Source organism: Leptosomus discolor, chromosome 8 (assembly GCF_034619465.1).
Source record: "Leptosomus discolor isolate bLepDis1 chromosome 8, bLepDis1.hap2, whole genome shotgun sequence".
Taxonomy (NCBI): Eukaryota; Metazoa; Chordata; class Aves; order Leptosomiformes; family Leptosomidae; genus Leptosomus; species Leptosomus discolor.
The window spans coordinates 39,318,236-39,346,086 of record NC_141398.1 but is presented as its reverse complement, the minus strand read 5'-3'; the positions used below and the strand labels follow the sequence as shown (position 1 = coordinate 39,346,086).

The window sequence follows — 27,851 nt, the reverse complement described above, 5'->3', positions numbered from 1 at the left end:
ACTGCTGCTTTTGAAGAGCTGAGGAATGTTGAGACAGGAGACTTCAGGTATTGAAGGGGATTATTGGTACAACCAATCCTTTCTGCTCACTGCCTGCCATATCCCGGTCCTTCAGATCAGGAGCTGACACTGCACAGTGTTTTGCAGAGCGGGGCTCAGCCAGGATTTGGAGGGGCTCCTGTGCTGGCCATGCACTCTAATGTCTGCAGCAGGGTTCCCTTTGCATGTGGCTGTCCCGATCTACTGTCCCCATCAGCCCCTTCCCTCCAGACTTAGGTTAAATCTCCCAGCATGTTCTTCAGCTGTCTCAGATACTCCTGCTTCTCCCTGACATACTGGCTCCTGAGCTTGGCAATGAAAGGTTCAGTGTTCCCCTCCTCATCCTGAAAGAAATTACAGGTGCATTAGCACTGAACACGTGTTCCACATGTGATAGGAGCTGCCCCACAATGTGTATTAAAATAACTCATCTCTCCTAGAAATGGAATTTCTGTGTGAAAAGTGGAAATAAAGAGAAAGAATATGAAAAACCTCCTATCACAGAAAAGGCACAAGCCTGCACTGCCGTTGTCTGCAGGTGACCTTCAGGTGTTAGAGCTTGTGGTGGGCCACGCAACTTTGTTAGTCTGATAAACCTAGTTAGTCTGATAAAACTAACAATCCCTAAATTAGGCTTAATCTGAATCAAAAGGAAAACGTAAGTAACATCAGCTTACTTTGTTGAATAAGGACACATAGACGATGAGGTCTTCAGTGCTGTCCAGCTTGTACCTGCTTGCATCGACTAGTTCTTGGATGGACTCTTTCCTTTTCAGGGGAAAAGCCTCCCTCACAGCCATGCTGTATGGAGACAGGCAAGACGGACAGAAGTGTGCATGCTGTCACAGTACAAGTGCTTAATTAACAACTGCCAGCGTGGCTGGGTTTTAGGCTGCCAGTGTATGCATGTGTTCCGTGGACCAGATCTTCAAAAATTCATTGCTTTCCCAGGAAACACGTTTCCAAAAGCACATGCACCTTCGCACACCAAAACAAGGGCAAAGCTTTCAGCAGAGCTTGGGACTTCGGTGAGTGTTGGATGCTGAGCCACATGGGGAATTCTGGATGGAGTTAGCTGGTTGCCCAGACTGAATTGGTCAGCGTGTCTGTACCAGAGCTGTGTTCCCAGCTAAGTGCTGGAAATGGCTGCTGCTTCTCTTCTGGGCCATGGCCCAGAGAAATGCTGTATTTTGTTTCACTTAAGAAGACACAGCCGATTGATGAACTGGGAGAAGACTGACAAACCTTGCACCCATAGCAAAATTCACAGACCTGCTTTGTGAGCTACCGCAGGAGCTCGCAGGAGCACTGTGTAGGGTCCTGTGTCCCCTCAGGGCACATGGCAGGACGCAGGGGCTGCCAGCCTGTCCCACTGCCTGCGTGGCACACTCCGTGTCTGCTCTCAGCCAGGCCCCTTCAGCTGCGCTACTCAAAACCTGCTGTATTCACGTTATTCTAGATCTAATGCAGAGGTTACCAAGTCCAGGCTTCCTACAGCTGTCCGCACAGGAATTTAGAAGAGAGCAAAACCTCCTCCCCCGGCTGTGCTGGCAGATAAGCAAAGCAGCATATCACAGCATGTGATGTGTGCCAGACGTGGGCAGAGCTCGGTGGGCAACAGTCGGCCTCTTGCCTGAACTGCCTGCTGGGCAGGGATCTGCTGTTGGAGCTGTCACAGGCAGCCAGCTCCTTTTGCAGGTGCGAAGTCAGCCGATTCTGGCTGTGGTACTATTCTTCACCCACCTGTGAAACAGGGAAGGCTCACAGGGGGGTAATGGCCCCATCTGTTCCCTGCACTACCTTCAGGAGGGAAGCAACACTGCAAAAGGGCTGTGCTGGCTTCTAAAGCAACTTTTACCTCAACGGCTTTTAGTGATTTACAAATAATTAAGCAGGCAACACAGCGCCTTGCAGGGTGGCTGTTCACAGTGGCCTCTTGTTGAACAACTTGCTTGAGCTGTTACCCCCTCAGGCGCAGATGCATGCCCTGGGTCCCCCAGCATGGCAGAACTACGACTAAAGTGTCTGAAATAAATAGGGTCTTCTAGAGGCTCTGTCAGCAGCAGTAAGAGCCTGACATGTCTTGCATGGACAGGATTCCCTTCTCTAGTGTGTGTCAGTGTTTACTTTTATTCTCATGAGAAGCTGCAGCCTGCCAGGTTTTGCTTCCCAAACTGGACTGACTGTCATAGCAAATGCTGTTTGTAGAGAAGGAAAATGGGACAAACCTGCTGTTCTAGTGCAATTTTCTCCTTCCAGACATCCTTTAGGATGTTCACCATATCGTTCTTAGTCAGCTTTTTGTTCTTGACTTCACCTTCATGCCTCAGGTACACAGGAACCTTGTCACCTTTGCCCTAAGTAATGGAAAAGAAACACAGATACAGGTAGGGCACTCGCCGCACTGGTAGCAATGCAGCACCAAAGCCGTGTTCTCAGCACCTAAAACCATCAAAATGAGTCATTTGTGTAGGCCTCATTGCCAATGCTATAAACCACAGCTGTCAGCATCTCTGCAGTGTGTCTCAAGTGCTCCAGGGTGGACAAAATGGGACTGTGTGAGAGGTTCTGCCCAGCAAAAACAGAAGAGGAAAGATCTTCCTTGGAAATATCTTCCAGGAACGGCAAGGCAAACAGTTCAAGCTCCTCGAAAGGCTGAGGAAGAAATGTTGAAGGACCAAAGAAATGCTACTCTGTCCCTGAGAAAACCTTTGGATACAGTTATGCTTGGTATGACGTGAAGAATCCTTGGAACCTCCTTGGCCCTCTGTCATTTCACGATTCCCTCACATGCTGGGATGTGGTGCAATGGGACAGTGTGAGTTGAATTCACTTCCTGATGCTGCAGAGAGTAGTAATTCCCTGCTATGTAGTCTTGCTTCTTACTCTTAGTCATTCTAGTGCTTTGTCTGAGTTCGTCTCATCAGCAGAGAACTAACCTGGGAAAAAACAAATGCTGCTCTGCTGGGCACTTCCCCATCGCCACAGCCAGAACGAGGGGGTAGGGACAGGGCAGAAGGACAAGGCTTTTCGGCAGCAGGAAGCTGTTAATTCGTCTCAGCCACATAGTGCAGCATTAGGAAGGGGCTCTAGCCCAAATACCTGCATGTCTGAATGATTCACGTGGCATTGTTGTAAAGCATGGCTACTTCAGCTGTGTCTTCAGAATGCTCATGCTAGGTTTCAGCTTTTCTATTGCACCGGAGCTTTCCTAGTTTTAAAGTTTTCGGAGGTTACACTAATGGGAAGGTGAATATTGAAAGCAATTCTCCCACCTTCCTAATGGCTGTTTACGACCAATTAATCTCAGTGGAAACAAGCAGAGAAGAAAGCTTGCACATACTCATCCGGGGAAAACATTTCTGTCTTTTAGCGCTTCTGTTCCTATTTCTTCCAGTAGCACATCCACTAGCTGATTGCTGGTCTTCCCCTCAGCCAGACAGCCACACCGGTCAACTCCACCGGGAATCACCTCTGCAACAGCAAAAAGGTGCTGAGCTGCTAGAAAAGAACGTGCCCACACATCCTGGTTTTGTGTGAATCCCACTAGGAGCCGTACGATAGACACAGACCTCTAGATGTCTAGTTTGTCTCCTAAGATGTCTAAGGCAAAGTGGAATACCCTGCAAGCTCCTCTCTCTCAGACCACTCCTAAAAGCCTAAGAGAAAATAGGGTGTTGCAGGTAAGAAATGCACCACAGTGAGGTGTTTGAGGATGAGCCGCCTTAAGCAAATCACTGCTGAACATGTTTGGCACCTGAACACTTTGCTCAGTTTGGCCGGGACATGCAGTTGCCCTGAACTCACTGGAGTTCAGCGCAGAAGTTGTCTCGCTCTTCTGCAGTCTCTCTGTGGACTTCCAGCAGGGTTCCATGTTCCTTATGGAGCTGATCAAAATCTTTCTGCAGAGTCTCCATCTAAAGGATACAGAAAGGAGGATCATAACAAACCAACCAGAGTAACAGAAATTTGCTGGTGTTGTCAGACAGCTCCGGTGAGCTTTCAGTGTAGTCCATGGGCTTATGGAGAGCTGTCCCTGCCTGATTGCTTCTAGACCAGAAGAAAAATACATCCTTTATTAAATTTTATTGTTACCATTTACAAAAACTTCTGACAAAATATGTCAATGACTCTTTTATACCTGTTCTTGTGTTTAAAACCAGATCTTAATCCAGTAGGAGAGAGCAGGAGAAACATAGGCTTCTGTTCTAGAAATTTTTATGTGCATCTCCTTCAGATCCACTATACTTTATTTGGAAAGTATTTCTTTTTTTGTATGATCTATCTTTGCTCTATTAGTGCAAAGGTACGTTGTGATTCAGAGGTGACCACAGCTCTAGTCTGGGTTTTGAGGGCAGTGTCTGTATTTATTATGCCATGACGTAGGGACATGACCAGTGGATCAAGCAGTGCTGATGGTCAGGTCTGGAATGGAGCTGCCAGTGGAGCTACCAATGGCCCAAACACAACTCAAATGGCCCAGCACTGCTTTTGTGAAGGTTTAATGGAGGTTTTCATCCATCCCTCTTGACAGCTGCGCACTAACTACGTGGTGGGATCCAAGGAGTTATCTTTCTCTTTTCATTCTTCTAGAGATCAGGTCACTGCCACTCTCCCACTGCAGGGCTGGAGGAAGACCCCGTCCTGGCCACTGGTGTGTGATGTCCCTTTGCTGTCTGCATGTGACAATGCATTGCTCCTGCGCAAGCAGTCAAACACTGATTCTGAAAAGGCAGCAAACGGATACAACACAAGAAACCTAGTCCAGTTCTTTCACAGCTGGAAATGCACTGATCAGCCCCATAGTTTTGTTGATGAACTTGGAGTTCCAGCGGGCTAAAGAAGTCATTTAATACTACTGAAAAAGGCAAAAACCCAGCTAGACAGGCAAGCATTAGCAGGCCAGCAGCAGTTTCAGTGAGCTGTGGTTTGGACAAAACTGTGCAATGTGCGTGAGGTGAACCTAGTTCATTTATTTATTATAGATGATGACTTCAGACAGTAGTTCCCAAGCTGTAATCTGTGGGCTCTTGGTGGTCTGTGGGCCCTTATTGCTTTTACACTTTTTTAACTCAGTTAAACCTGATGTTAAGGGTTTGTGATGGTATATTAATTTTCAGTGCTCAGGCAGTTTGTGATTCCAATAGATAGGGAGCTTTGGGGATGAGAAGCCAGTGGCTTTCCATGTGTCACACGCATAAAGAACAAAGAAATGCCTTTATGTGAGCTCTGGGTTTACTGAGTCCCTATCTCAACCTGAATACTGAAGCATCATGGTTTGTTTGTATTTATGTGGTGTAGCTTGAAAACTAGGAGCTTATGCTCACCTCCTGAAGTAAATCAGAGTATTTTTTCTCCAGTGATTCAAAATCTCTCCTGGGCACAACATCTCCGTAGTCTGCTATCACAGTGTTCAGCTTCAGCTGAGCTTTCGTGAGGTCCTGCCGAGCTAACTTTAATGCCAAAGTTAACTTCACCACATCTTCACCCTTGATGTCTTTGAACAACAGCCATTGATGAAATCTCAAGACCGTAAAAATGCAGTCGTAGTTTTCTAAATTGTCTATGGAGCACTTAGACCACATAACCTTACAAAGTGTCAGCAAGAGCCCTATGGGTGTAGACTGTATTACTATTATTAAAGAACTGCAAGTCCAGGAGTATATTGCAGTGTTCACATCCCCACCCACTGTCTTGCCTGCTCTCCTATGCACACAGTCAAAGGCTCAGGCTTGGTTTTGATCAACAGAAAAGATCGTGGGCGGGGAGGGCCTTACGCAGATGCAATGGCCGCAGCCAGCGAGTAAGAGGCAGTAGCACTATGGGTGCCTGAACCTGACTGGGGATCAACAGAGATCAGGTGCTGAAAGGTTCCCTACCACCACGAGTAACTTTAGGGCCAGGTATTTGTGACACCTGAAGTTCAGCAGTTTTGTCCACCCCTGTGGACAGCCACAAAGCTGCCAGCTGCCAGTTGGCACTGGAGTCAAAAAACATAAGGAACGTCTTCGATTTACCTGTTGTGCTAAGCAAGAGCGTACCGAATCACTAGTAGGAACATCCCTGCCTATTCTCTTTCCTACCCGTTTATGGACTTTTTGGCCATGAATTTGTCTAACTTCTTTTAAGGATCAAAGCGTATCTGAAGATATTTCAGAGATACTTTGAATTTTTACTGCAATGCTGCACCCAAGGCTGTGCATTTGGGTCTCTGTGCAGGACAGGTTCTTACAGAGATCTGCTCTGCTCTCTCTACCTTGGACCTGGTGATGTGTCATGTCCAGCCGTTCATTATGCATATCATTCAGTTTTGCCAGAAGCAGTTTGCGGGCACTGTATTCATTGAGATAGTGAGTGTAGTCCTCAGCCATGCTTGTCCGCAGGTGCTCCACCTGCAGGAAAGAGAGGCTTGAATTGATCAGGAGCATGGGATCAGTGGGAACTCTTGGACTGGCTTGGTGGGTCTAGAGCAGAAACTAAGGAACAGAGCATGGGAAAGGGGAAGCAAAATGGGAAAAACTGGGGCAGGAGAGTGGGCAAGTGATAACAGTGTAGAAAAGGCTGGGCCAGACAGAAATATGATGGGTTCAGACTTGGAAGTAGTGTGTAAGAGGGTACTCCATCTGAGTTTTAGCCTTCCAGAGAGTGAATTATACACATTTCATGATCCGAGTTACACCATTTAAGATGAATAATACATATTTAAAGATGCTAAGGGTACAATGTTGTAAAAAAAGTGCATGCACTTTTACATAAAAACGTAAAACATTAGTACCAGGAAGGAAGGCATTTATTTCTTTCCCTTTTCCAATGTGGTACTGGAAGAGCCAGATGGGACAAGAGATACCAGTGAAGACTTCTGAGAGCGGCAGCACAGCCTGTCCCAAGAGAACAGGATGTTCTCTGGACTTGGTCAAGATCCAGCATCACTGCTGTGCCAGATGTTCAGTGCCTGCTCCAGAACTTCTACTGGCACCAAAGGACGAGAGGCTGGGAGGTAAGAAATCAGATCTATAAAATGCATCCAACTGCAGTTGGGAAACCTTTGACTCATCATTGAATTTACCTGAGTCTGAAGAGAATTCTTTTCTTCCTTCATGTTGTCAATGAACTTTAACAACCGTTGTTTCTCTTGCTTTAACATGTTTATTTCATCTTTCTCTTTCTCCTCCAGTGCCACTATCTGCTGGGTGCACTCCTTGAAGACAGTTGTGACCATAGCCTTCAGGGGCTCCAGGGCACGAATTATCTTCTTCTGGTGAGCTGAAGAAAGCAGAGCTGGGGTCTTACAATGAGCAACAAAGCCTGAATTTTATTCAGCTGGGCTATTGGATATTCAATCTCAAAAACATGCCAGTGGGAAGTGGGACTGAGCACAGAGCTTTTACTGCTTGGTCTGGTGAGTGCCTAAGGACTGGGAGTAGCATCTTTTGGGATTATATCCCGTTGTTTATCCAGCTGTGCATAAGAACTTCATAAGGATTTTTGATTTCAGCTCATGCTATTTATCCTGGTTTGGAAAACAAAGGATGAACCGTATTCTATTTTGTTTTCTTGAGTACTTAAGGTTTTGATAAGATAGAATGAGCACTGATGGCTTCGTCATGTTTCACTAGGTGTGAGGGTGTCACCATTTAAACACTGGGCTAAAGACAGCTGGTAATTAGCAGTGGACTCTCTTTTGTGAAAGCACATTCTTCATGAACTTTGATCTGCTTTCTTGTCTCCAAATGCATGGTCTCATGCAACCTTTTGTTGTCTACCTACTCTTCTCTCTTTTTAGGTATGCCTTGACCTCTCTTTTTTTGCCTTTCTCTCCAGTACATGTAAGAAAGAACTTGTGCTCTTCTTGGCTTTCTCTGCTGTAATATGTGCTTTTCACTCTCAGCTATTTCCCCTTTGACTTGAAAATTTTTCTTAAAGATATTTACCTGAAGAACCTAGTGACAGTACTTGACTTGGGTCCCACATCCTAGTTACAGGGTAGAGTTTCATCTGATGCTACCTCCTTGGTGTGGAGGCTTGTTTTTACAACTAGATGGAATTCCACCATGAGAATAAAATGATCAAAGACAGTATAAGGTGTGATTCAAGTGAGGCTGTGAGCAAGCCTCATTTTGTCTGGGAATAACTGTATTACTCAGCAGTCAAAACTGTTCCTCCCAAATACTGGTGGATGCTGAATAATCTGACTTGGAGGGTTTTTTCCCTCCTCAGTAAATCTGATATTAGTATTTCTGTACAAATACTATGCAACAGATTTTGCATTTTAAAAGCTAAAATGCATACACAAATCTAAGAACAGGAACTACTTTTCTTATTATACTTGGGTGTGAATTTCCTTCCCACGCTATAACTGTACCAAAGCTTTTGCAAAACTCTTTCACTATGAGACTGGTATTAGGACATGAGATGGCAAAAATTAGAATGCTAGCCCAGTGATTCTGCCACTGGGCTGTTTTGTTGCTCAGTGTGAGCCAAGGACACTGTGTCAAAACTTCAGCAAACTCATTTCAAGGTGTAGTTTGAGTATTTCACAACTGACTCCTGAACACAAGCAAACCCCTTTATATTAAGTGCACCAGTGTTTTTAATTGTAGCTGTTCTTCTGCATGTCAGAAGAGCACAACTCGTTGGCTGCCAAAGTGATTATTTTGTAGTGTGGACTCTGGCCAGTATCATCTGAGAACATTAGCTCTCTGATGACCTCTCATATCTCTCCCCATGCCAAGAAAGGAGAGACATTCTCCCACTTGGAAAGAATTCAGGCTGTGGTGCAGCTCATTGCACAAAAACGGAATTGCTGGATGGACCCAGAAGTCTTAGCATCACAAAGGAGTGAATGTGAAGGCCCTGCAGACATAGCAACCTGAGTATTATTTTAATGAAGAAATGGGTTCAGCTATGGATAGCATTGCTGCAAAGTGAAGACCTACCCTGTCACTCAGCTTTGTCTTGGAGGAGTTCCCAGCAACCCAGCCTTTACCTCGGAGCAAGCTAACAGCTGTAGGGATTTGATGGCTCTCTCCTCTATGGTGCTATTTTCCAAAGTCTGCTCAATATCTTCGCATTTGTGTGGATTTACTCCAGAAACAACACCATAAAGCCTCAGGGCTGGCTCAGCACAACCTTAGCACCCGAAGGAGCTACAGCTACAGTTGTATGTCCTGTTCTGGCAGGAGAAAAGCAGCTGCAAGCAGCCAGCACAGGCTGCACAATCCCATTCCCATCAGGGGCAGCCACCTTCTCCGGTCTGTGTGCTCAGCTGTGCATGTGCTAGCTGCTTCAAACGTCGTGCTGCCAAAATGATGCAGCTAAATATACAGTGTAAGCAGTACAATTTTAGGACAACATTTAATAATACAATTTTTGGGGGTTTTTTTTGGGTTTTTTTAACCAGATTATTCTGACTGAACTGGGAATATGTTGTAATGCTAGCAGATTTAAGGGGAGAATCCGCCCCAGCAGTGGGTGCCATAGTGAGCACCTTGAACATCATATAGGCCAAGCTAGTGCAGGGGATAGGACTAAGGCAGAAAAAACAGGGTAAGACAAAGCTGCTAAATCAGACTACAAAGATAATAGCCAGTTGGATGAGAAATAAAATGCTGTGGTGTAAAGGAGGTTTAGTTTCAGTTTCAGACAGAGCTGAAATGCTACAGATAGAGAGTATGCAGGCTGGGCGGAGTGATTAGACATCTCTCTAAGCAAACTGTCCTGTTCAGCAGCTCCAAAGCTGCACCTTAAGACTCCAAGCACTGTAGTGAGTGACTATAAACGTTTGTTATGTCTGATGTTAGGAGCCCACAGAATGGCCACCTCTCAGAGGTTTTAAAGTTGTTTATGTTAAGCACAGTCATGCATAATTTAAGAATAAAGATAAATACTTAGGAGTGCAGTTCTACAAATCATCAAATTCCCTTCCTTTTCTCTTTCTTTTCTACTCTTTCTCCTCTCAGACACTTGCTTTTGTCTTTTCCGTAGCACAGACACTTTCTTGAGCAATTCAACTCACTAAACCAACAGGAAACTTTGCAGCTCTTGGTCTTTGTTTTTCCTGCTGGGTGAGTTGACTCAGGACACGGAGGTGTCCCACGAGTGGCAGAGCTGGTGCGTTCTAAGCAGTGAGAGTCCACCATCTGCACCGGGTACGTGGGACCTTCTTGTTTCCGTGGCCATGAATGGTTGGATTAGATCACACTTCCTTGGCCAGGCAGGTGAGCTGTTGTCTGTGCTGGGAGGGAGAAACAGGCCTGGAAATCATAGAATCACAGAATGTATTGGGTTGGAAGGGACCTCTAAAGGCCATCTAGTCCAACCCCCCTACAATAAGCAGGGACATCTCTAACTGGGTCAGGTTGCTCAGAGCACCATCAAGCCTGACCTTGAATGTCTCCAGGGATGGGGCTTCCACTACCTCTCTGGGCAACCTGTTCCAGTGATGCACCACACTCATATTAAAGAACTTTTTCCCAATGTCCAACTTATATCTACCCTTTTCTAGCTTAAAACTGTTATCCCTCATCACTTACTGATAACCCCATCCAACCCCCTTAGCTAAAAGGGGCTGGATGTCATGCAGGCTTCATTAGCAAGGTAAAATCTGTAATTAGGAAAATGACTCCTCAATATTCAGAAAGGTGGGAGGATCCCAATCCCAACTTTAAAAAGTAATAACAATATTCAATTTGTTTTATTCTTAGAGCTTCAAGTACACTTGCCACCATGGCATATTGGTTCACTGGCATTCAGTTGATTTCCAAAAATAAAGCTACCATAAAAGATACGTTTTGCTCTGAAGTCTCCAGAGACTTCAAAGAAAAAAAAGGTAATATCACATCCAAGCAACATGGAGAAGTCAATAAGTAAATGCTTAAAAAAAAAAAAAAAAAGAAGTTTCAGAAAGCAGTACCGTATCAGCTACAGCACAGACATCAGTAATCTCTCTGGGAGCTGAAGCAGTGTCTACTACAGAGTTCTGGAGGGAACTTTATTTGAAACCCATGTTTTTATATAGTGATTAAAATCGACTTGTTGACCTGGGTGAAAGATACTGTGCAAAGATTTTTGTCTATAATGAGGGACTATGAGGTAGATTAGGTAGCCCAGGTAACAGATGCTGGGTTAAATAATATATATCCTTTAAGAGACTATCCCAGTAGAAAACTGTCGACTTTTGATAGCTGCCCAGCACCCAGTGTGAAATGAGCTCCCGGTTACAGTCTATTTCTAGCCCTCTGTGATTGTTTACGTACTGCTGGTACACTGTGGCATCTGAATGCCAAGCAAAGTTTGAAGCACACTAAGAGCAGCCAGGGAACAGCCAGTTCAGCTCCCTGCTCTGCCTTGCTTCAGGAGTCAGTCAGGCTTCAAGTTACCAGTGCAAATGCATCCAAACACATTCGTACAATACACTCCACTATAAATGTGATTGTCCTAGAAAAACCTTGAGATGCTGCTGTTGCCTGAACTGTGTATGTGATGCAGATTTTTAAAAAAATCTAAAAATCTTAAATCTAAATCTAAAAATCTGAAATATTATAGGAAAAAAAACCCTCCAACAACTTCATCCTGAAGGAAACAGACCTCATGGACCAGAAGGGTGGTTTTACCAGCTGACATCTATTTAGGCTGTTCATCCTGTGTATATATCCAAGACAACTAAGTTCTGTAATAACATGTCTCCATTAGTGTTTTTTCCCCACAGGTCAAAGTCCAAAAGCTTACCCAAAGTAACTTCATATTCATTCTTTATAGCTGACAGCAAGGGTTTATAGGTCTTGAAGTTGTCTACGAAGAATTAAAAAATCTCTCTGTAGGGCTGAGAGAAGAAAGCAAGCTTGAGAAAACATTCAGTGGCCCATTTTTCAGCATTCAAAGATAGCTGTTTCATCCGACACAAATGCCATCTAATGACAGTGAGAATAAGTATAAAAATGCTGCTGCCACAATGTATTTTGTCTCTCCATCTCTGCTCTGCCATCTCAAATATCTCCTACAAAGGTGGAGTTCTCTCCCCCTGTTGATCGGCACCACAGCACGATGGAGACCAAACACAGGGAAGCTTTGATCAAGTCTGTCAGGGCACAGCTCCAGAATGAAAATGATACTGTTCAGAGGGAGCTGACTGGAATTCAAGTTACAATACGGGCACCACAATATGGATGTCAAAGATATGTAACAAGATCATATTGCTGCTTTTGTTGCCTGTTTTGTTAAGTTAAATTGCAAGCTCTGCAGGGCAGAGAGGCTCTCTGCAGATATCCTTCTCAGCAGAATAAAACATGTTCAGAGAGGATAGTCAAACTCCTGTGTTGCAGCTGGGCCATGGGAAGATTTCAGTGGCAGTAAGTAGTGTTCTCACTGATTGTAGCTCACAATTAAATAAAACAAAACAAGTCCTGTGAGACAGTAAAAAATATTTCCAAAGTGTAAACACATTCAGGAAACCTCTGTTTTCTCTTGCCATTAGTCACTCTTTGTTTCCCTCCATTCTCTTCCATCTACCACTTTCTTTCCCCATCACTATGGGATTCCTTTGGGAGTGAGAATTTGAATTAATCAGTGCAGAGAAAATCAAATCCATACTTCCCATGGTCTGTACAAGTGCTCTAATTACAGGATGTTACAAAAACAAGTGTACCCACTCCTACTCTGTGTTTTAAGTTAAAGTGGTAGCTCTCAATGTCTCCGTAAGGTGTGTCCTCAAACACTCGCAAGACACCCCCCCCCGCTCAGGATCAGACCCATTAGAAATTAAGAATTTCAGGCAAGAGCTAGATGAGAAAGCCCCTTCTTGTCACGTGTAGAAACCTAACTTTGGAAATGAGAGGTTTTGCAGTGAAAATTTGGGAACCTACACACTTGCTGCTTTCTGGGCTTAGGCAGGAATCTTCAGGAGTTTAGTGTGTAAATTCTGTTTCACATCCACTTTAGATTATCAGATCTTTTTGAAGACTTGGGCTTTGATTTGAAAATGGAAACTGTTACAGAAGACACAGAGTACATAAGAAGATGTGAACAATCCAACAACATGTAAAAATCAGCAACCCAACATATAAACAAACTGCTTTCTGTGCAAGTTTACTAGTGTGAGCTGCAAACCCTCTTATCCCACACTACCCATAGGTGCCTACTCTACTCATCTACTTTTTCCTTTGGATGGCAAATTTAAGTAACTCATCTCAGCACTTAGTTTCAAGTCAAGAGAACCTTGTATCAGACCTGTAACTTCAGTTCTTGAGAGTTCTTTTTAGTCAGATCAAGAGACTGCAGCTCTTTCCTCAAGTAGGACTTCAGTTGCTCCAAATATTGTGGCTTTGGAATGCCAAGAAGGGCCTGTTTATTGCTGCAGAGACACAGGAAAAGAATGGACCATGGACTTACATGTGTCATAGACGTAAGAATGAACTCATAATAAATCAGCTCAGGGATCTTGGTTTTCTTCCTACTGCCCATTGCTTCACAGCAGGACTTTTGTTGTTTTTTTTTTTTACTGTAGTACATATATGTTCTCTCAGGTAAGGGAAAATCATATAGCATACAACGGACAACTTAAAAATCCTTGATGGAGCGGGAGGCTTTTCAAGACATCCTGCTATTACTATTCAGTTTAAGAACTTCATAATGGTTTTTGGTGTAAAAAGCCAGGTGAGTGGGTTCTCTGTATCAGAAGAGAAGAAACACTAATGACGCTATTTGAAATGGCTCAAGGAAATCAGCCATTTGAAAAGAGAACCGATAACATACTATGTTTCAGGAGGTTCTGGATTCCTCAGTAACCTCAGGAGGTTCTAGGCTAAGTGTCCCATTGCTGGATGTTATCATGCAAATTTCACATTAAAACCATCTAGAATTCAAACTAAAAAGCCCAGCTCCCCTCATTACATCATCCACAACCGTGTCCTGCAGTCTGTCAGAGCCCTGAGTGCACCAACAGGCTCTGCACGCTCTTCCCCTACCCCCAGGCGTTTGGGTGCCTGTGCTCAAGGGGAGCGGGGCACCCAGAGTGTGACAGCAAAGAAAGCAGGGCCAGTGACCTGCCCAGCAGGGCACAATGCCACGGGACTTGAACAAGAATAGCAGAGCAGGTCCCTCGATGGTCATCCACAGGTCAGTGATGGTCAGGCAAGTCCATGATGATGAGGAAGGTCTGATGTCAAGCTTGGATGCCAAATCAGCAGGCTGGCAGCAGTGGGGTGCAAGACAGATGTGGCTACACTGCAGCTCCAGCAAGAACCAAAGGTGAGCAAGCCTGAGTGAAGGTATCTCACAACTCTTTCTCACACAGCTCTTTTCACAGCACCTGATACCAGATTACCCAGCTGTGCCGTATCAGAACTGGTCTTGAGCCCAGGCACCTAAATGCCTAGGACTGGAGAAGAGCTTGCAGAGCCTGCTGGTGCACTTGGGGCCCTGACAGGATCCTATAGAATGTTGGTCAATGAATCATTAAACAATAGCATTTTATGGTAAAGTTTATACTAAGCATGACTCACTATTACATAAATACTTGACATCTCCTATAAAGCTACTAGTCAGAACCAACGTCTCCTCTGTCGTGCTGAACTCTTGTGGGGTCACCCAACGTCACTGTTCTCACTAATGCTGGAAGAGGTTCTGCTCTGTAAGGTCTTAGTTTTCAAATACCACTTCCAGACATCCTGGTGACTTAACCACTCATGCAGGCTGAGCTTACCTAGACTGTCTCTCCTCTGGGGCACAGCAGAGTTTGTGGTTCTTTTGGACTGTCTGCCCAGTTACAAATGCAGGCCATGTAGACCAGTGGCCTCTCACAGAAAGCTGAAAAGATTGAAAGGAAAAAATCCTTTCGGTATATCCGAGCACTAGAAACTCACAACAAAGAGCCAAAATCAACCCAACTGCCTATGAATGACAAGGGCCATAGCCTGAAACTCTTCTCAGCGAGGACTGACCACACCTGAAAACAAAGTAAACATTTCTGTCCATTGAAGAAATCATCTTGACAGACTAGTTCCATGAAACATCTCTGAACAATCCCCTGGTAGCTATTGTTCATGCTGTTCACATCTTTGTGTGAAAAATGATGTCTTGGTCTACATTGGGACCACTAGAAAATCAAGCATCACACAAACAGAGTTGTGCATTAATCCAGACGAAACCCAAAATAACAGGTTTCACTTTGGTCTTGTTTCCACTTGGGAGTTTTGCACTGTGTGTGTTGAGGACTTTTAAACGGAGGTTGGTGACCCTACACAAAACAGCTGAATTTGCATCAGCGTAGAATGCAGTGAAGATAAGGTCTGAGGAACAGTAAAAAGAATGTGATGAATCAATTTTCCTTCAGAAGCTGCAAAAAAGCTGAAAGCAAAATCTTGTGGTTAATTTTCAGAGTCTGTTCATTTCTATCTTGGAACATTCTCAGAGGGGTTTTCTTTCGCAGGGGAAAGCCAGCAATGCTGGATTGCTCTACTTTATCTTCATGATTACAATCAAATAATTAGTAAGCAATTGTCCAGTACAAATCCCTCCCTATTCTGTCTGTAAAACTTACAAAAAATTAATCATGGACAAACAGGAAGATTTAAATTTTAAAACCCAAACTTCAGACTGATCAGGCCTTGGAACAGTTATGTAAAGCCTCAGATGTTTAAGTGTCCCAATTTCAGTGCAAGATGCAGGAAAATTACATTGGAGAAACAGAAAGATTCCAATATATTGAGAGCTGAAAATCTTTTGTACAATGAGGACAGTGCTTACAGGAAGTCCCAGCTCTTGGGACAAAACAATTCTTTAAGTTCTTGTGCTAATGTAGCACATACAGCCTGTCATAGAAGTTGCACATTCCTGAAATATAACCAACATGCTACTGAAAAAAAACCCAAACAAAATATATAACATAAGACTTTTGTAGACCTTAACCTCCCATTAGTTTGTTGGTATACATGTTCCTGGAATTTATTTTCTCATAATTTGCTACAGATTTTTCCCATGTTAGTTTCTTTTATTTACTAAGGCTGATAAATACCAGGGAGCAGATGTTCCTGCAGGATGCTCTTAGCCTATGATTAAACAGCATGTGGTTTCTTTTTTCGTTTTTTAAAACTACATGGGTCAAATTCTGGCTTCAGTATCTAGCATGTATATCCACTCATAAAGCTGCAGCCGAGAACACTTATATTCCTCTCTTCTTTCCTCCCCCCTTAAAAATGCAGTAATTAATTCACAAAGATGACATCTGAATCTGAAATGTAAGAGTTAGCAGCAACCTATAGATTTTATATATATATATATATATTAAAGAAAGATGAAAATTATTAGAACTTGCTTGACTTCCTAATAGTTCAGGTTGGTCCCTGGGCTTCCAGCAAGACTCAAAGTTGAACAAGTTCGCTAAAATTTGGACGTTTCATTGGAATTCTTCAACTCACCGGAGTCTTTGGTTTCTTGGACAGGACGTATTTCAGACTGCTGATCTGTGTTTGGCAATCTGGAGTCTCAGAGGAAGATTCAGGAGCAGCCCTGTGCAATGGGAAGAGAGAAACTTTTCAAAATATACAGAATTAACTAAATATACAGTGGAGATTGAGTCTGGCTCATGTGTACCTAAGGTAAGCTGCCAATTGTGAAGTGCCTGATGCATGAAATACATCCAACAGGATAATGCAGGGAGGAACTGATGGGAAGATCTGTGGTGCAGCTGAGCTCCAGGGTTTGCTGTTTGGTAACTGGCATGACATTTAGCACTTTCCTCACTGTCCCCATGACAGCAACCAGGCTGAGCCCTGCGGCTGGGCGAGCCTGAAAGAATTGGTCTTCTGAAAATGAGAGATTCAAAACAGGGCTAGAAAACCCGTTACCCATGGGGTCAAGAACTGGGGTTTGGGGTCCCAAAAGTGCCCGCAAAGCCAGTTCCCTGAGGTGGCAGTAGTGCCACAGCAGAGGTGGCCTGACAGCCAGTAAGAACTGGCAAACCATGGAACAAATATAACTAGGAACTCTCTTTCCTAGACAAGAAACTGGCATGGGCAGGTGAAAGGCCTTTTAAGAAGTAAACAGAGTTGCATGTATATTTTAGGGAAAATTAGGGTGACATGATACGCTAAAGCAACCGCAGGTGGTGCACTGGCACAACACAACCACACACTCCACTTGATATCCGAGCATTGGCTTCAACTCCCAGCATGGTTTCACGTGCGGGTGGCAGGTAGCTGTCACACCTTCAGCAGATCTAACTCTCCAGCCATCTGCTTTCTGGGGGAGGTGTGTGTAGGGTGAGCTGGACTAGCTGTCAGAGGAGCCCAGCAAGAGCCAGCACTGCGCTGGGGCAGGAGATCATATCTGGTGGGCTGTTGGATCTCCCACGCTAGCATGTAAAATGGCAGCCTCGAGCTGCAGCTCTGTGAAATGTGGTAACAGCTCAGTGCTGCTGGAAGGGGAGGTCCTGTTTCTCCCCCCACTACACCAGGCTCCCAATGCCTAAGTAGTGTCAGCTCTGCTGTCTGCTGGACACCTCTCTGAGCTGTTTTAGTTTGCTAATCCAAGGGAAAACCCACAGTTACCCAGTTTAGGCCAACTAAAACCAGAACATGCAAGTTCACCCTTCAGTGGGGGAGCGATTCTGCAGCTGGCAGTGAGGATGGAGATGGAAACCCCAAGCAGCTGGGTCAGCTTGCCCAAGCAACCACATAATTGGTGAGATTCCCTAAGACATTGTGAGCTGATCTAGCATCTCACCGCTCTTGAAAAGCCACACCATCTTCTCCTCCCAGCTGTATCCTCCTGTTATTTACCTTGTGCTGCTGGCACTGCTCATCAGACCTCTTTATAAGCTGCTTGAAATCACCCCCTCAGCAGAATACTAATCCAGGGTCATCTTTTAATTTTGCCTAGTGATCAGCACAATGACATAGGCAGGAGATTGTACCTGGCACAACATGATTTCACGGCACAGTTCCAATGGCACAAGGAAGGAAGCCGTGGGAGCTTGTGCTGTGTGCCTGTCTAAGGGAGGCAGGGAAAAGCAGTGGCAACTGGGAGTCACACCTGAGAAGACCAAACTCTGCTGGTCCGGGAGCAGGATGAACATGAAGTGGCCTATGGTCAGAACTGCAGTGTTTTGAAAGTCTCCAATACACAACAGACCATTAACCATATAGTAATGAAGAGCACCTTTCATGCATTTAATCAAAATAAGGTTCCTAGCTATCCAGAAACGCGTCCTCCTCTTATCTGCAGCTAAACTTGTGACCAGTTTGATCTTCAAAGTTCTGAGCACTCTCTGCTTCTATTTGCTTTCGTAGAAGCTGAGTGCACTACCACCCAAGAACATATGTGTCTTTTTTTTCTTGCAGGATAGGATCTTAAGACAATGGCAGTCTTTACATCCACATCAGTCAGGTAGGCAGCTACCAGCCATGACACTGACCCAACAAGAGCAGGGTCTCCCACTACAAGATCCCATGTTTGGAAATTGAAAGGTGCTTGTTCCCAGGTAACCACATTAAGTCAAAAAATGAAGTGCTTACACCTTTTCCTATGAGCAAAAGCGATTGTTACTTGGTCTGTGGTACGAACAGCCTGGATTTAGAACCGATGGCTTTTTCAACATTGTGAAAGCTAGCAAAACTGAAACAAGGAAAATTTGCTTGTTTGATGAAAGGTATTTCCCAGGAGTGCAAAATACACAACTTCAATACAATCAAAGTTGCTTTTACTATATGTAAATTTTCTTGAATGGATGTAGACATTGCTGTCCATACTGGAGCTCTCAAGCAGAAAAGGCAGTGGTAGCACACTTTCAGACTACCTGCATCGTACCACTCTGAGATCTTAAGATCAAAACCTATCTGTGGATATAAATTAGGCCTTCACTGTGCTGGAGGGAGACTCAAGACCTACAGTCAAAAGTAGACTTGGCCACAAACACTCCAGAATTTTCCTTTTGAGGCAGCCCAGGCAGATATCAGCACCTCCAACGGGCCTTGATTACCCTGACCAGCCTCAGCTGAGACCCTCACCCTTGCACCCTCTTGCCAGTTGGTCCAGGAGCTCCATTTAAGCTCAGGCCTGGGCCTTTACACCCTGCCTGAGCCACTTTGTAGTTTTAACTCTCTTCAGCTGTCTCTCCTGGATGTGCCTTGGACTACACTGGAGCTTTGTCTCTGAGCTGCCCACTCTGGACCTGATTCATCACTTGGCCATGTCTAGGACTAGAGGCAGGTGCTGTTTGGGATGGCCCTGCCTGTGCTGCTGTTGCCTTCTCACCATCCTTTGGGGAGCAGCCCTATGCTTTCAGAAGGCAGGTGAAGGGTGGGGAGCAGAACAAAGCCCCATGTGCTAGAAGACACCATCCCCTTCCAGGAATAGAGAAGAAAGGACACCTCTCTGCTTTTATAGCTATTCTGAATTATTCAGGCTAACTAGAACAAGGTACCGATGGTAGAGGCAGATGCTTTGATAAAGGAATGGTATGGAAAACAACTAGAAAGGAGAGGCACTGCTTTCCAAACTATAAACTACCTACAGCTAATGATAAACAGTAACAATGGCAAAGTGAATGCCAGGGGAGTCACTCGACAAGTTTGTCGCTCTGCTGTGAGCCGATGCGGCTCTTGCTACAGAAACGCCGTGCCCTGAAGTCCCAAGAGCAGTTCTTGAAGCCTTCCCCACTGTTCATGTCCTCTTTCAGGCAGGCTGGCGTGCTGAGCCGTGTCCCGCCGCCCCCGCCATGCTCGGACGCCGGCTCTCGGCGGGCGGGGCGGGGTGACAGCGCCCGCGGCGTCCCGGCCCCTGCGCGTGGCAGGGCCGGGGCAGTCCCACAGCCCCGCAGGAAGGGAAGGGCTCTGCTCGGCTCTCCCTGCGGGGTCCGAAGGCCGAGACCTCTTTCCCGCCCTCGCTCCGGCTCGGCCCTTATCCGCCCGGGGGAGCGCGGCGTTCCGCCATGGCCCGCAGCTCCCGCGCTGTTTACATCCGTCGCCATGGATACACTCCCCCCCCCCCCCCCCCCGGACCCCCTCGCGTGCCGCCATAGCTGCCCCGGCAGCGCCTGAAGCGCTGGTGCCTCTCGCCAGCCGCGGCAGCCCGGACGTGGTCCAGCCCCGTCCCGGCGGGAGGAGGGCTCTGCGGAGCGGCCGGGCCCGGCGCGAGGCCGCAGCCGCAACGGCGCTGCCCACCCCCTTGGCGAGGCGGCCGAAACCGGTCCCCGTGCGGAGGTGGCCGGCGAACGCCGGCAGGCGCGAGGCGGTCCCTCGGCACCCCTCTGCCGCGGAACACGCTGGGAAGGGGAGTCCCACACTTCGCGGCGCTTGCCAGAGCTGGGCGGAGGTGGGACACGTTTCCCGGCGTGCAGCGCGTTGAGGGGAGGGGCGGGGCTTCTAGCGCGGAGCCTTTCGGGACATGTAGTCCCAGCGCGCTCGCGAGGCGGGCGGGTGGGGCCGTGCGGACTTCGCTTCCCGTCGGGCAGCGCGGCTCCATTGTGGCCGCGTTCGCGCGCCATTGGCCGGCGGCGGGAGCCGGGCCTCGCTCCCCGCTCGCTGACACAAAGCGAGTCCAAGATGGCGGATGCAGGCGTAGGGACCCTGCACGGGGGGGACGTGGCGCTGCCGTGCCCGCCCGAGGAGCAGGAGCTGAGCCAGCGCCTCCGCCGCCTCTACCCCGCCGTCAACCAGGAGGAGACGCCCCTGCCGCGGTCCTGGAGCCCCAAGGACAAGTACAACTATATCGGCCTCTCGCAGGGCAACCTGCGCGTCCACTACAAAGGTGCCGGGCTGGGGCGGCGGCGCCGGGTTTGGCTTCGGCCTCGGCCTGGAACGGGGTGGCCCTGGCGCGGCCCTTGGCCCGGCCGCTCCGCGGGGCCAGCCGGGAGGCGGGTTGGGCTGGCAGCCCGGGCCTCCGGCGGGGCGGCCGCGGGGCTAGCAGCCCCGGGGGAAGGGGCGCCTCGGCCGGGGAGCAGCGCGGGGAGAGGAGAGGAGGGGGGCCGCGGCCGAGCTTCGGCCGCGGGGCGGGCTGCTCGTCGTGGGTGCCGTGGCTGACCTCCAGCCCGGCGCGGGGTCTTCCTGGGCTGGGGAAGCGGAGGTGGTCTGGAGCCGAGGGCTCTTCCCCCGGCGGGGTGTGCTGCCTTATATAACGCTTTGCAATGTCACCAGCCTGGGCCCGAGCGCGGCTGTGTAGCCAGATCGTCTGTTTACTTTGTCATCCTGCTTAAAGCCCGGCCAAGGGGTTGGATGGCATCAGCGTGCTGCGTAACTGGGGCTTTGGCTACTTGAGTTTACACAAGATAGATGCTCGCAGGCTTCTGGGACTTGAGGTTTTTCTTGCTTGGTATTGGAGGCTGTTCTCCTTACCCACCCAGTGCAGAAGTGATTATTCGTTTTCCTGCCTCGTTAGTAAACACTGATGTCATTCCCCCCTTGTGTAATCGTTTTTGTCTTCTGTTTGTGTACATTGGTCTTCAAATTATGTATGTGGGACAGGGCAGAGGTAGTACTGCGAGTCCTTCTTGGTAACTTTACAGTGAAAACAAAGGAAAAACTACAGTGCTCGTATAGTGGAAGGATTGTTCATGGTGGCAGTGCAGGATTGTATATTCTAGTTCCCTGAAAGGTGTACTTTAAATTAATGGATATATGGAGAAACAGATCACCGCCGTGCTCAGATAGTGGTGTTTTAGATCAAAACGTGGGAGAGTTCAAATCCCATCAGTACTTATGTTTCTGTCCTTTCCTAGGTCATGGTAAAAATCACAAAGATGCTGCCTCAGTCAGGGCTACGCACCCTATACCTGCGGCCTGTGGCATTTATTACTTTGAAGTGAAGATCGTCAGTAAAGGTCGAGATGGGTAAGTGCCTTATTCCAGTTCAGTGCTTGGAGATGTGTATTTAGCAGCTCTGCTGTACTCTGACCTCCTTTCTGGAAGGGTTCGAGGTCTTGTGGCTGCTGGGTGTAGCAGGCAGGTACACCATGGGGAGGTTACATTCTCTTGGTTAATAGATGTAAATGTGGTAGAACACACTGGAAGTAGAGGCACTTAACGTGGCTGCTTTGTGTGCTCTTTGATATGGACAGTTTTAAAAATGTAGGCAGCTTTGAGTCTTTGGTACAATTTGAATTAAAATAGTTTTTCCTCTTGCTGGCTAGGTCTGGTCACTCAGATTTCTGGAATTATGATGCCTCGGAAGTGGAACGAAGTAGATGGGAGGAACTTTGAACTTAGTTTTGGACTGTTAAGAGAGGTGTTTGCATGGTGAAGAGTAGTTGTAGCAGTAGTTGAGCCCTGGAAGGAGAACTTCGGAGACCGTTTTTTAGAAACCCCATATGCATGATCAAGGAAAAGGTGTTCAAAGAGAGGGAAATGAAATGATTGTGAATCTGTTGGAATCTGTGCTGCTTCTGTCATCTCTAGTCTAGGACCTGAGTTTGGACTCCATTCAGTATCTCAGGGTTGATTGCACCACAGATTATTACGGCTGATAAAACTGTGGGAGCTTGTGAGACTGTGCTGGAACCAGAGTGCTAAATATGAGAACATTCTTCCCGACCTAATCATGGGTTTTACGGTAATATTTAATATTGTAGGCTGTTGTTGAGGCTGCGTTTGCCCTATCAGTCTATCCTGCTTTGAACAGTAGCAAGTGGAAGAACTGCAAAAGCAGCAAATCCTATCGGTATCAAAGTTCGGTTCAAAGCAGCCATCCCTTACTGGGCGGCACCTCAGTGAACCAAACTGGCAGTGGGTTTTGGATCTCATCCAGTCTTGTAGTCACTGTATTGAGCAGTATTTTAATCCACGAACCAGGTTGTATGTGGAGTTCCTTTAAAGCAATGTTCAGGATGGTGGGAAACATGGGAAAGCAGTAAAGGGGCATTTCTAACAAGGTCTGCATTTCTACTGCTAATGTTGATTTATTTTTTAATCATTATAAAGGTATCAGCCTGCTGTGTGTGTATGTGTTTGGCATTTTTCATTGCTAAAGGATCAATATCGCAGATACAACTGTCCAGAAGGGAAAGCCACACAGGAGAAGGTATTGAGTGTAATTCATTAATCCAGTCCTTCAGGAATAACATTTGAACTCTGGCCGGTTTAGGGGTCTTAGGGAAGGGCAGCAAACATTCCTACTAAAAGCTGTGTTAAAGTCATAACTTCTTACCATTTAAATTTTTTGCTGTCATTGTTGAATTGTGAAGTGGCCTATTTGTAGAGGGACTTGCCAAAGATCTGGAATTGTGCTGCATTTAGGCCTGTAACAGTTATGAGGTTATCTGTGGAGGGGTGGATGCTGGGCTGAATGCTTTAAAAATGCAAGGAAAAGACAGTCTATTCTTTCACTTCATTGATGTGGCAATTAACTGCTTGTCTGTTCTGAAACCCTGCACTTGATAGGTTTATGTAACTGCTAACATTGAAATAATTTACAGTGAACTTCAAGATAATTTTCCAAAGAAATCACATTACGAAGGGTCACTGAACAGCGCTTAATCCTTCCTGTGTTCTAGATCAATCTTACAGGGAGGTAATGGAATTTCCTGATTGTTTCCCAAGATCAGAGTTTTCTATATTAATAGTCCATTGTTGTTTTTGCTGTTTTCTGTAATTACAATTACTTTCCAGGAATACTTTCAAAGGTATGGAACTGTGTGCATTAAGGTTACAATGATACGAGTGTGAGATGCTGATAGCTATGATCCGAAGTCAGGGCAGTGCTGAGCCTTTGAGAGCTTGTCTGATGTCTCAGCCATTCCTGTGCCTTGTTTTTCTTTTTGCTGGTGGAGAGATCTTCAGTTTTTACCTTGCACACTGTGGTGCTGGGGATTTGTAATTGTGAATTTATATTGTGGTTGCTGCCTGTCTGTCACTTAAGAAGGTTCTCTTGTGTGTCTCATCTGTAATAGTTTGAAGTCTGCCCATGGGAGGCTCGGTGTGTTATAATAGTGAACTGCGGCAGAGACATCTTTTCTTAGGAAGCTCTCCAAGTGTTTATTACACCATGGTGGCTTCGTTTGAAGGAATAAAAAGCCAGAAATCTAATAAGGGATTGGAGGGAATGAAGGGAGGTTTTCAAGTGGCGTCTGTGTCCCTAGGAACGCAACTGGAAGCCCTTTAGCAAGGGGAGAGGAAGAGGAATCTTTCTGAGCTCATTTCCAGAATGGCTACTTCAGATGTAAAGTCTCTGCTCTGTAGCTTGCTATTTTCTTTATGCCGTACGGAGTAGTGAGGTAAGGACTGCATTATGTTTCTCACTGTGTCTCTCTTGCTGGAGTTTGTATAGCTTTTCACATTTAGGTTTAAAATGTGAGTGAGTGGGTTTCGAAACAAGACTTACTCAAAAATACTTTGGTACGAATTTCAGGAAGTGTGCTTTGAGGAGTTCCAATTGATTTTGCTTGCTAGCTCAAAGCTATCATCTTTCTGTGCTGAGAAGTCGTTAGTCTAACATTCCACAGTCTGGTTAGATGCTGACAGTTGCTAATAAACAACAGAAACTAGGCTTGCAGGTGAGAAATGGGATAGAAGCTCCCTGTGTCATCCTGATGATGACTTTTTGCAGGCTGACAAGAGATGTCGCCTGTCTATGTACACTGTGATAAGAGGGTTCTTGAATTGGCATCAGACAGTGCCAGTTCTGGATTGGTGGTGTCACCGTGGCAGAGAAACCTGAGCCATAGAGACAGCTGAGGTATCGGTACCACCTTTTTCACTTCTCCCTTCCATTACTTTCATGGGGCTAAGGTGGTTTAAATCCAGCATGCTGTGGTTCTGTCCTTTGTTTCCTCCCACCGTATTGTATCCCAGCAGTAAAAACACACACCCTCACCTCCCCCCTTTTTTTTCAGGCAGATTACTTGTCTGCTCAGTTTTGCAAACCCCAGTGCCAGCACGAGGGAAGAGGGAGGGACTGCAGCAGCACAGACACAAGCTGCTTTAGACTGCCACAGCACTGCACCCATGGCTGGTAGAAAAGCTTCCTCTTTTGCATTGTCTTTCTCCCCTGCCCTTTAATGCACCTGCTCCATAAAGGTGCTTTTCGTTAAAGGAGCAAATGAAATGACTTATGAGAACTCTCTCTTTACCATCACTAGACTTTTCTGCCTTGGCATTGGTAAAATCTAGCTGAGTTTACTGGCGGATATTTCGAAGCCAGTACAGCGTGCAAAAGCCCATTTGGAGCAGTTAAGATTTTAAGATTTATCAGCTTTACTTAGTTTTGGATCTTCCATTGCTAATGCTCTGAGATGTAACCACGATCCTTTGAGTTAAAGATGATTGAGACTTTTAGTTGAATGGTGCTCATTTCTCATCATGGTGGTTTTAGTCTGTATTGATAAGAGGTCATGTTTATTTACGGGGTTTGGCTTTTGTGTCTGTTTTTTGTTTGTTTATTTGTTTTTCTGGGAGAGGGGAGGCTGCCAGGCTACCATTGAAAATTGTCTGGACAAGGAGGCTAGGTAACACATAACAAATCAGATCTGTCAGTAGATTGATCTGTTGTTTGTGCTACTCTTTGTTTGGGGAGATGGTTCTTATCCTCAGACAGTAGAGGAGAATTTAGTTTACAGTCTCTAGTTCTAGCCCACTTCTCACCTCCTTGTCTGCCCTGAACACACAGGGAGTGGTTCCACGCTGCTTTATGATGATACAAGTCAAGACTGTGGGATTCTGCCCTCCCATTTGCTGTATATTTCTGTACATTCCCTTGTGCTGACGATCTGTTACCCAGTCCTATGGCGAGCTGGTTCAAGGAGATAACTGGTTGAAAACTGGCCATATCAAAAGAATTACGATGACTTAGTCCATTGACGTCACTGTCAGAAATTGATGTCTTTTTTGTTGTTGTTTTGATTGAGGACTACTTTTCAGGGTTCTGCTCCCTGACAGTGGGTTGAAGGTGAGTCAATAAAGGGATGGGCTGAGCTGGGAGAGGGAAGTGTGCGATTGCAGCAACCCTCGTTTAGTTCCATTCAAAGTGGTGTTGAACGCTTTTGTCTTAAGACTTGCTGGGTACTTAATTCCTAAGCCATTGTGTGAGTGTCTCCAAGTGTTGTCAACTGGAACAAAAGGACAAGAGGCAATGCGTTGCAAGTTGTGGCTAGGGAAATGCCAGCTGGACATAAGAAAGAATTTTCCTCATGAAGATGATTAAGCACCCGAACAGGATGCCTGGAGACACAGTGACATCTCCATCTTCAAATTTGCCTGGGAAGGGCCCCAGACTGTCTGATAGAACTTCCAGAGTTATTCATGCTTTGAGCAGGAGGATGAAGAAGGAGGGTCCCAAGGTCCCTTCCAGTCCAAACCTGTCATGGTTCTGTGAGTGGCTTGCTTCCAGCATTCCTCAGATGAGCAGACTGGCAGAAATGTACGTGACACTTCTGTTCCTGAGCTGCCACAAATAACTCATGCTTTTATCACAGGGGTGTTTATAATAGTTCAACCTTAACTATATTTGAAGCACTGGACTCTTACCATCTCTCAAATACGTGTTTGTTTGCTGTTGATTTGTCAGCACATCTCACAGTTTCTGTTTCCCCATTAGATGATCTCTGCTTGGTAAACAGGAACAGTGTGATGCTCCAGGGTAGGGCGATCAACCCACAGCTTACAGGCCGTTGTGACTCAGGAGGATACTTCATCTTTGTTGTCCTCTTTATGCTAGGGCAAGGTGAATTGTCTCATGGGTGGCAGTGCTTGCTCCTGACTGCTCTTTCAGTTTCTTGTCCTGTTTTACCTCCCCCAGCCACGTGGTATGTTGTGATGGAGTATGACTGGGGAGGCCATACTGTAGGCCAGCCCTGAATGTGCCCGGATTCCTGACTCTAGCAAAAGTCACCTGTCCTGCTGCCTCTTCTTCATTTCTGAGCTGCTCCTGGGAAAGCACAGCAGCCTGTGGATTGCCTTTGCAATGGCAGTTTGCTGTCGATGGCTGTCTTTGCCGATAGTTGTTTGGTTTTGGATAGTGGCTTACTCATTTTGGCGTGCTGGCATTCTGCAGCCAGTCTGATCTCTGCAGCGGTGGCAGAGCCTGCTGCCTGCCCACGGTGGCTCTGTGTGCTCTCTGCAAACAGAGCCGGTGTGGTCTGCAGGCTGAGGAGGTGCCAAGTGGCACAGCCTTCTGTGCCAGGGCAGCCAGGCAGCTTCACGAGGACTTTGAGCCGTCTCAGGAGGGCCGCTGAAAGAGCTAGTCTAGCTTTTCTTCTTGATGTGATTTTTTTTTTTTAAAAAAAAAAACCCTCTTTCCTTTGTGCCAGCACTAGTGACTGTGTAATGAGCTGGATCATATTAACTGTCTTTTTGCTGGATCAGTCCTTGATACAGTGCTTTCTGTGGATTAAGTGGGGAAGAGGCAAGCTAGAAGAGCAGAAGAGGGAGGGTGGGAAGATGTGGGCAACAGGGTGTGTTGTTATCCTTCTTCCAGCACTGTTTCACATTCGTGTTGAGATGTGCAGGCTGTCCAGAGATGTTGGTCAGCACTAGCTTATGTTGTGGGCATTTTTCTGAGAGAAGGAGGAAAGAGTACTTTGAGGAGCACAGCTGAAAAGCTAATCTAGTTTAGTCCATACCATAGTTTATTTAAAATCTTTCTTTAGCTTTCATACACGAGCGCACCATATCCCAGACTTAAAAATAGCTTCGGTTCTCTCTGACTGAAAAAGAAAAATAAAGGTCAGATGTATTGGTTGTTTAGTAACAAGTAGTCTGCACCTCTTGTCCTTGCTTATGTTTCGCCTTGCCAACTTTCCATTTCTTTTCAGCATATGGTGAGTGTGATTGCTCTTTGAAAAGCCTTTCACTTGTGTGCTCTAATGGTTTCCAGGTGCTGATAGAAGGCCT

At 46.1% G+C, this 27,851-nt stretch overlaps 2 protein-coding genes across 3 annotated transcripts in view; one reads left to right on the top strand and one right to left on the bottom strand.

Moving 5' to 3' along the window:
* Positions 1-272: 272 nt before the first annotated feature.
* On the bottom strand, positions 273-20,518 carry TSNAXIP1 (translin associated factor X interacting protein 1). The gene is given in 12 exon segments (XM_086468812.1): positions 273-383; positions 717-840; positions 1,769-1,782; positions 2,268-2,396; positions 3,383-3,513; positions 3,797-3,956; positions 5,367-5,536; positions 6,296-6,431; positions 7,106-7,302; positions 11,767-11,860; positions 13,264-13,387; positions 20,316-20,518. Coding segments are annotated over 12 exon segments (1,593 nt in total).
* A 58-nt stretch (positions 20,519-20,576) lies between these two features.
* The window catches only part of RANBP10 (RAN binding protein 10), a 101,883-nt gene continuing 94,608 nt past the window's right edge, over positions 20,577-27,851 (top strand). For both annotated transcript variants that reach the window (XM_086469339.1, XM_086469340.1), the window contains exons 1-2: positions 20,577-20,781; positions 21,749-21,860. In XM_086469339.1, coding sequence (XP_086325465.1) covers positions 20,577-20,781; positions 21,749-21,860 — 317 coding nt within the window. The remainder of the gene's footprint in view (positions 20,782-21,748; positions 21,861-27,851) is intronic.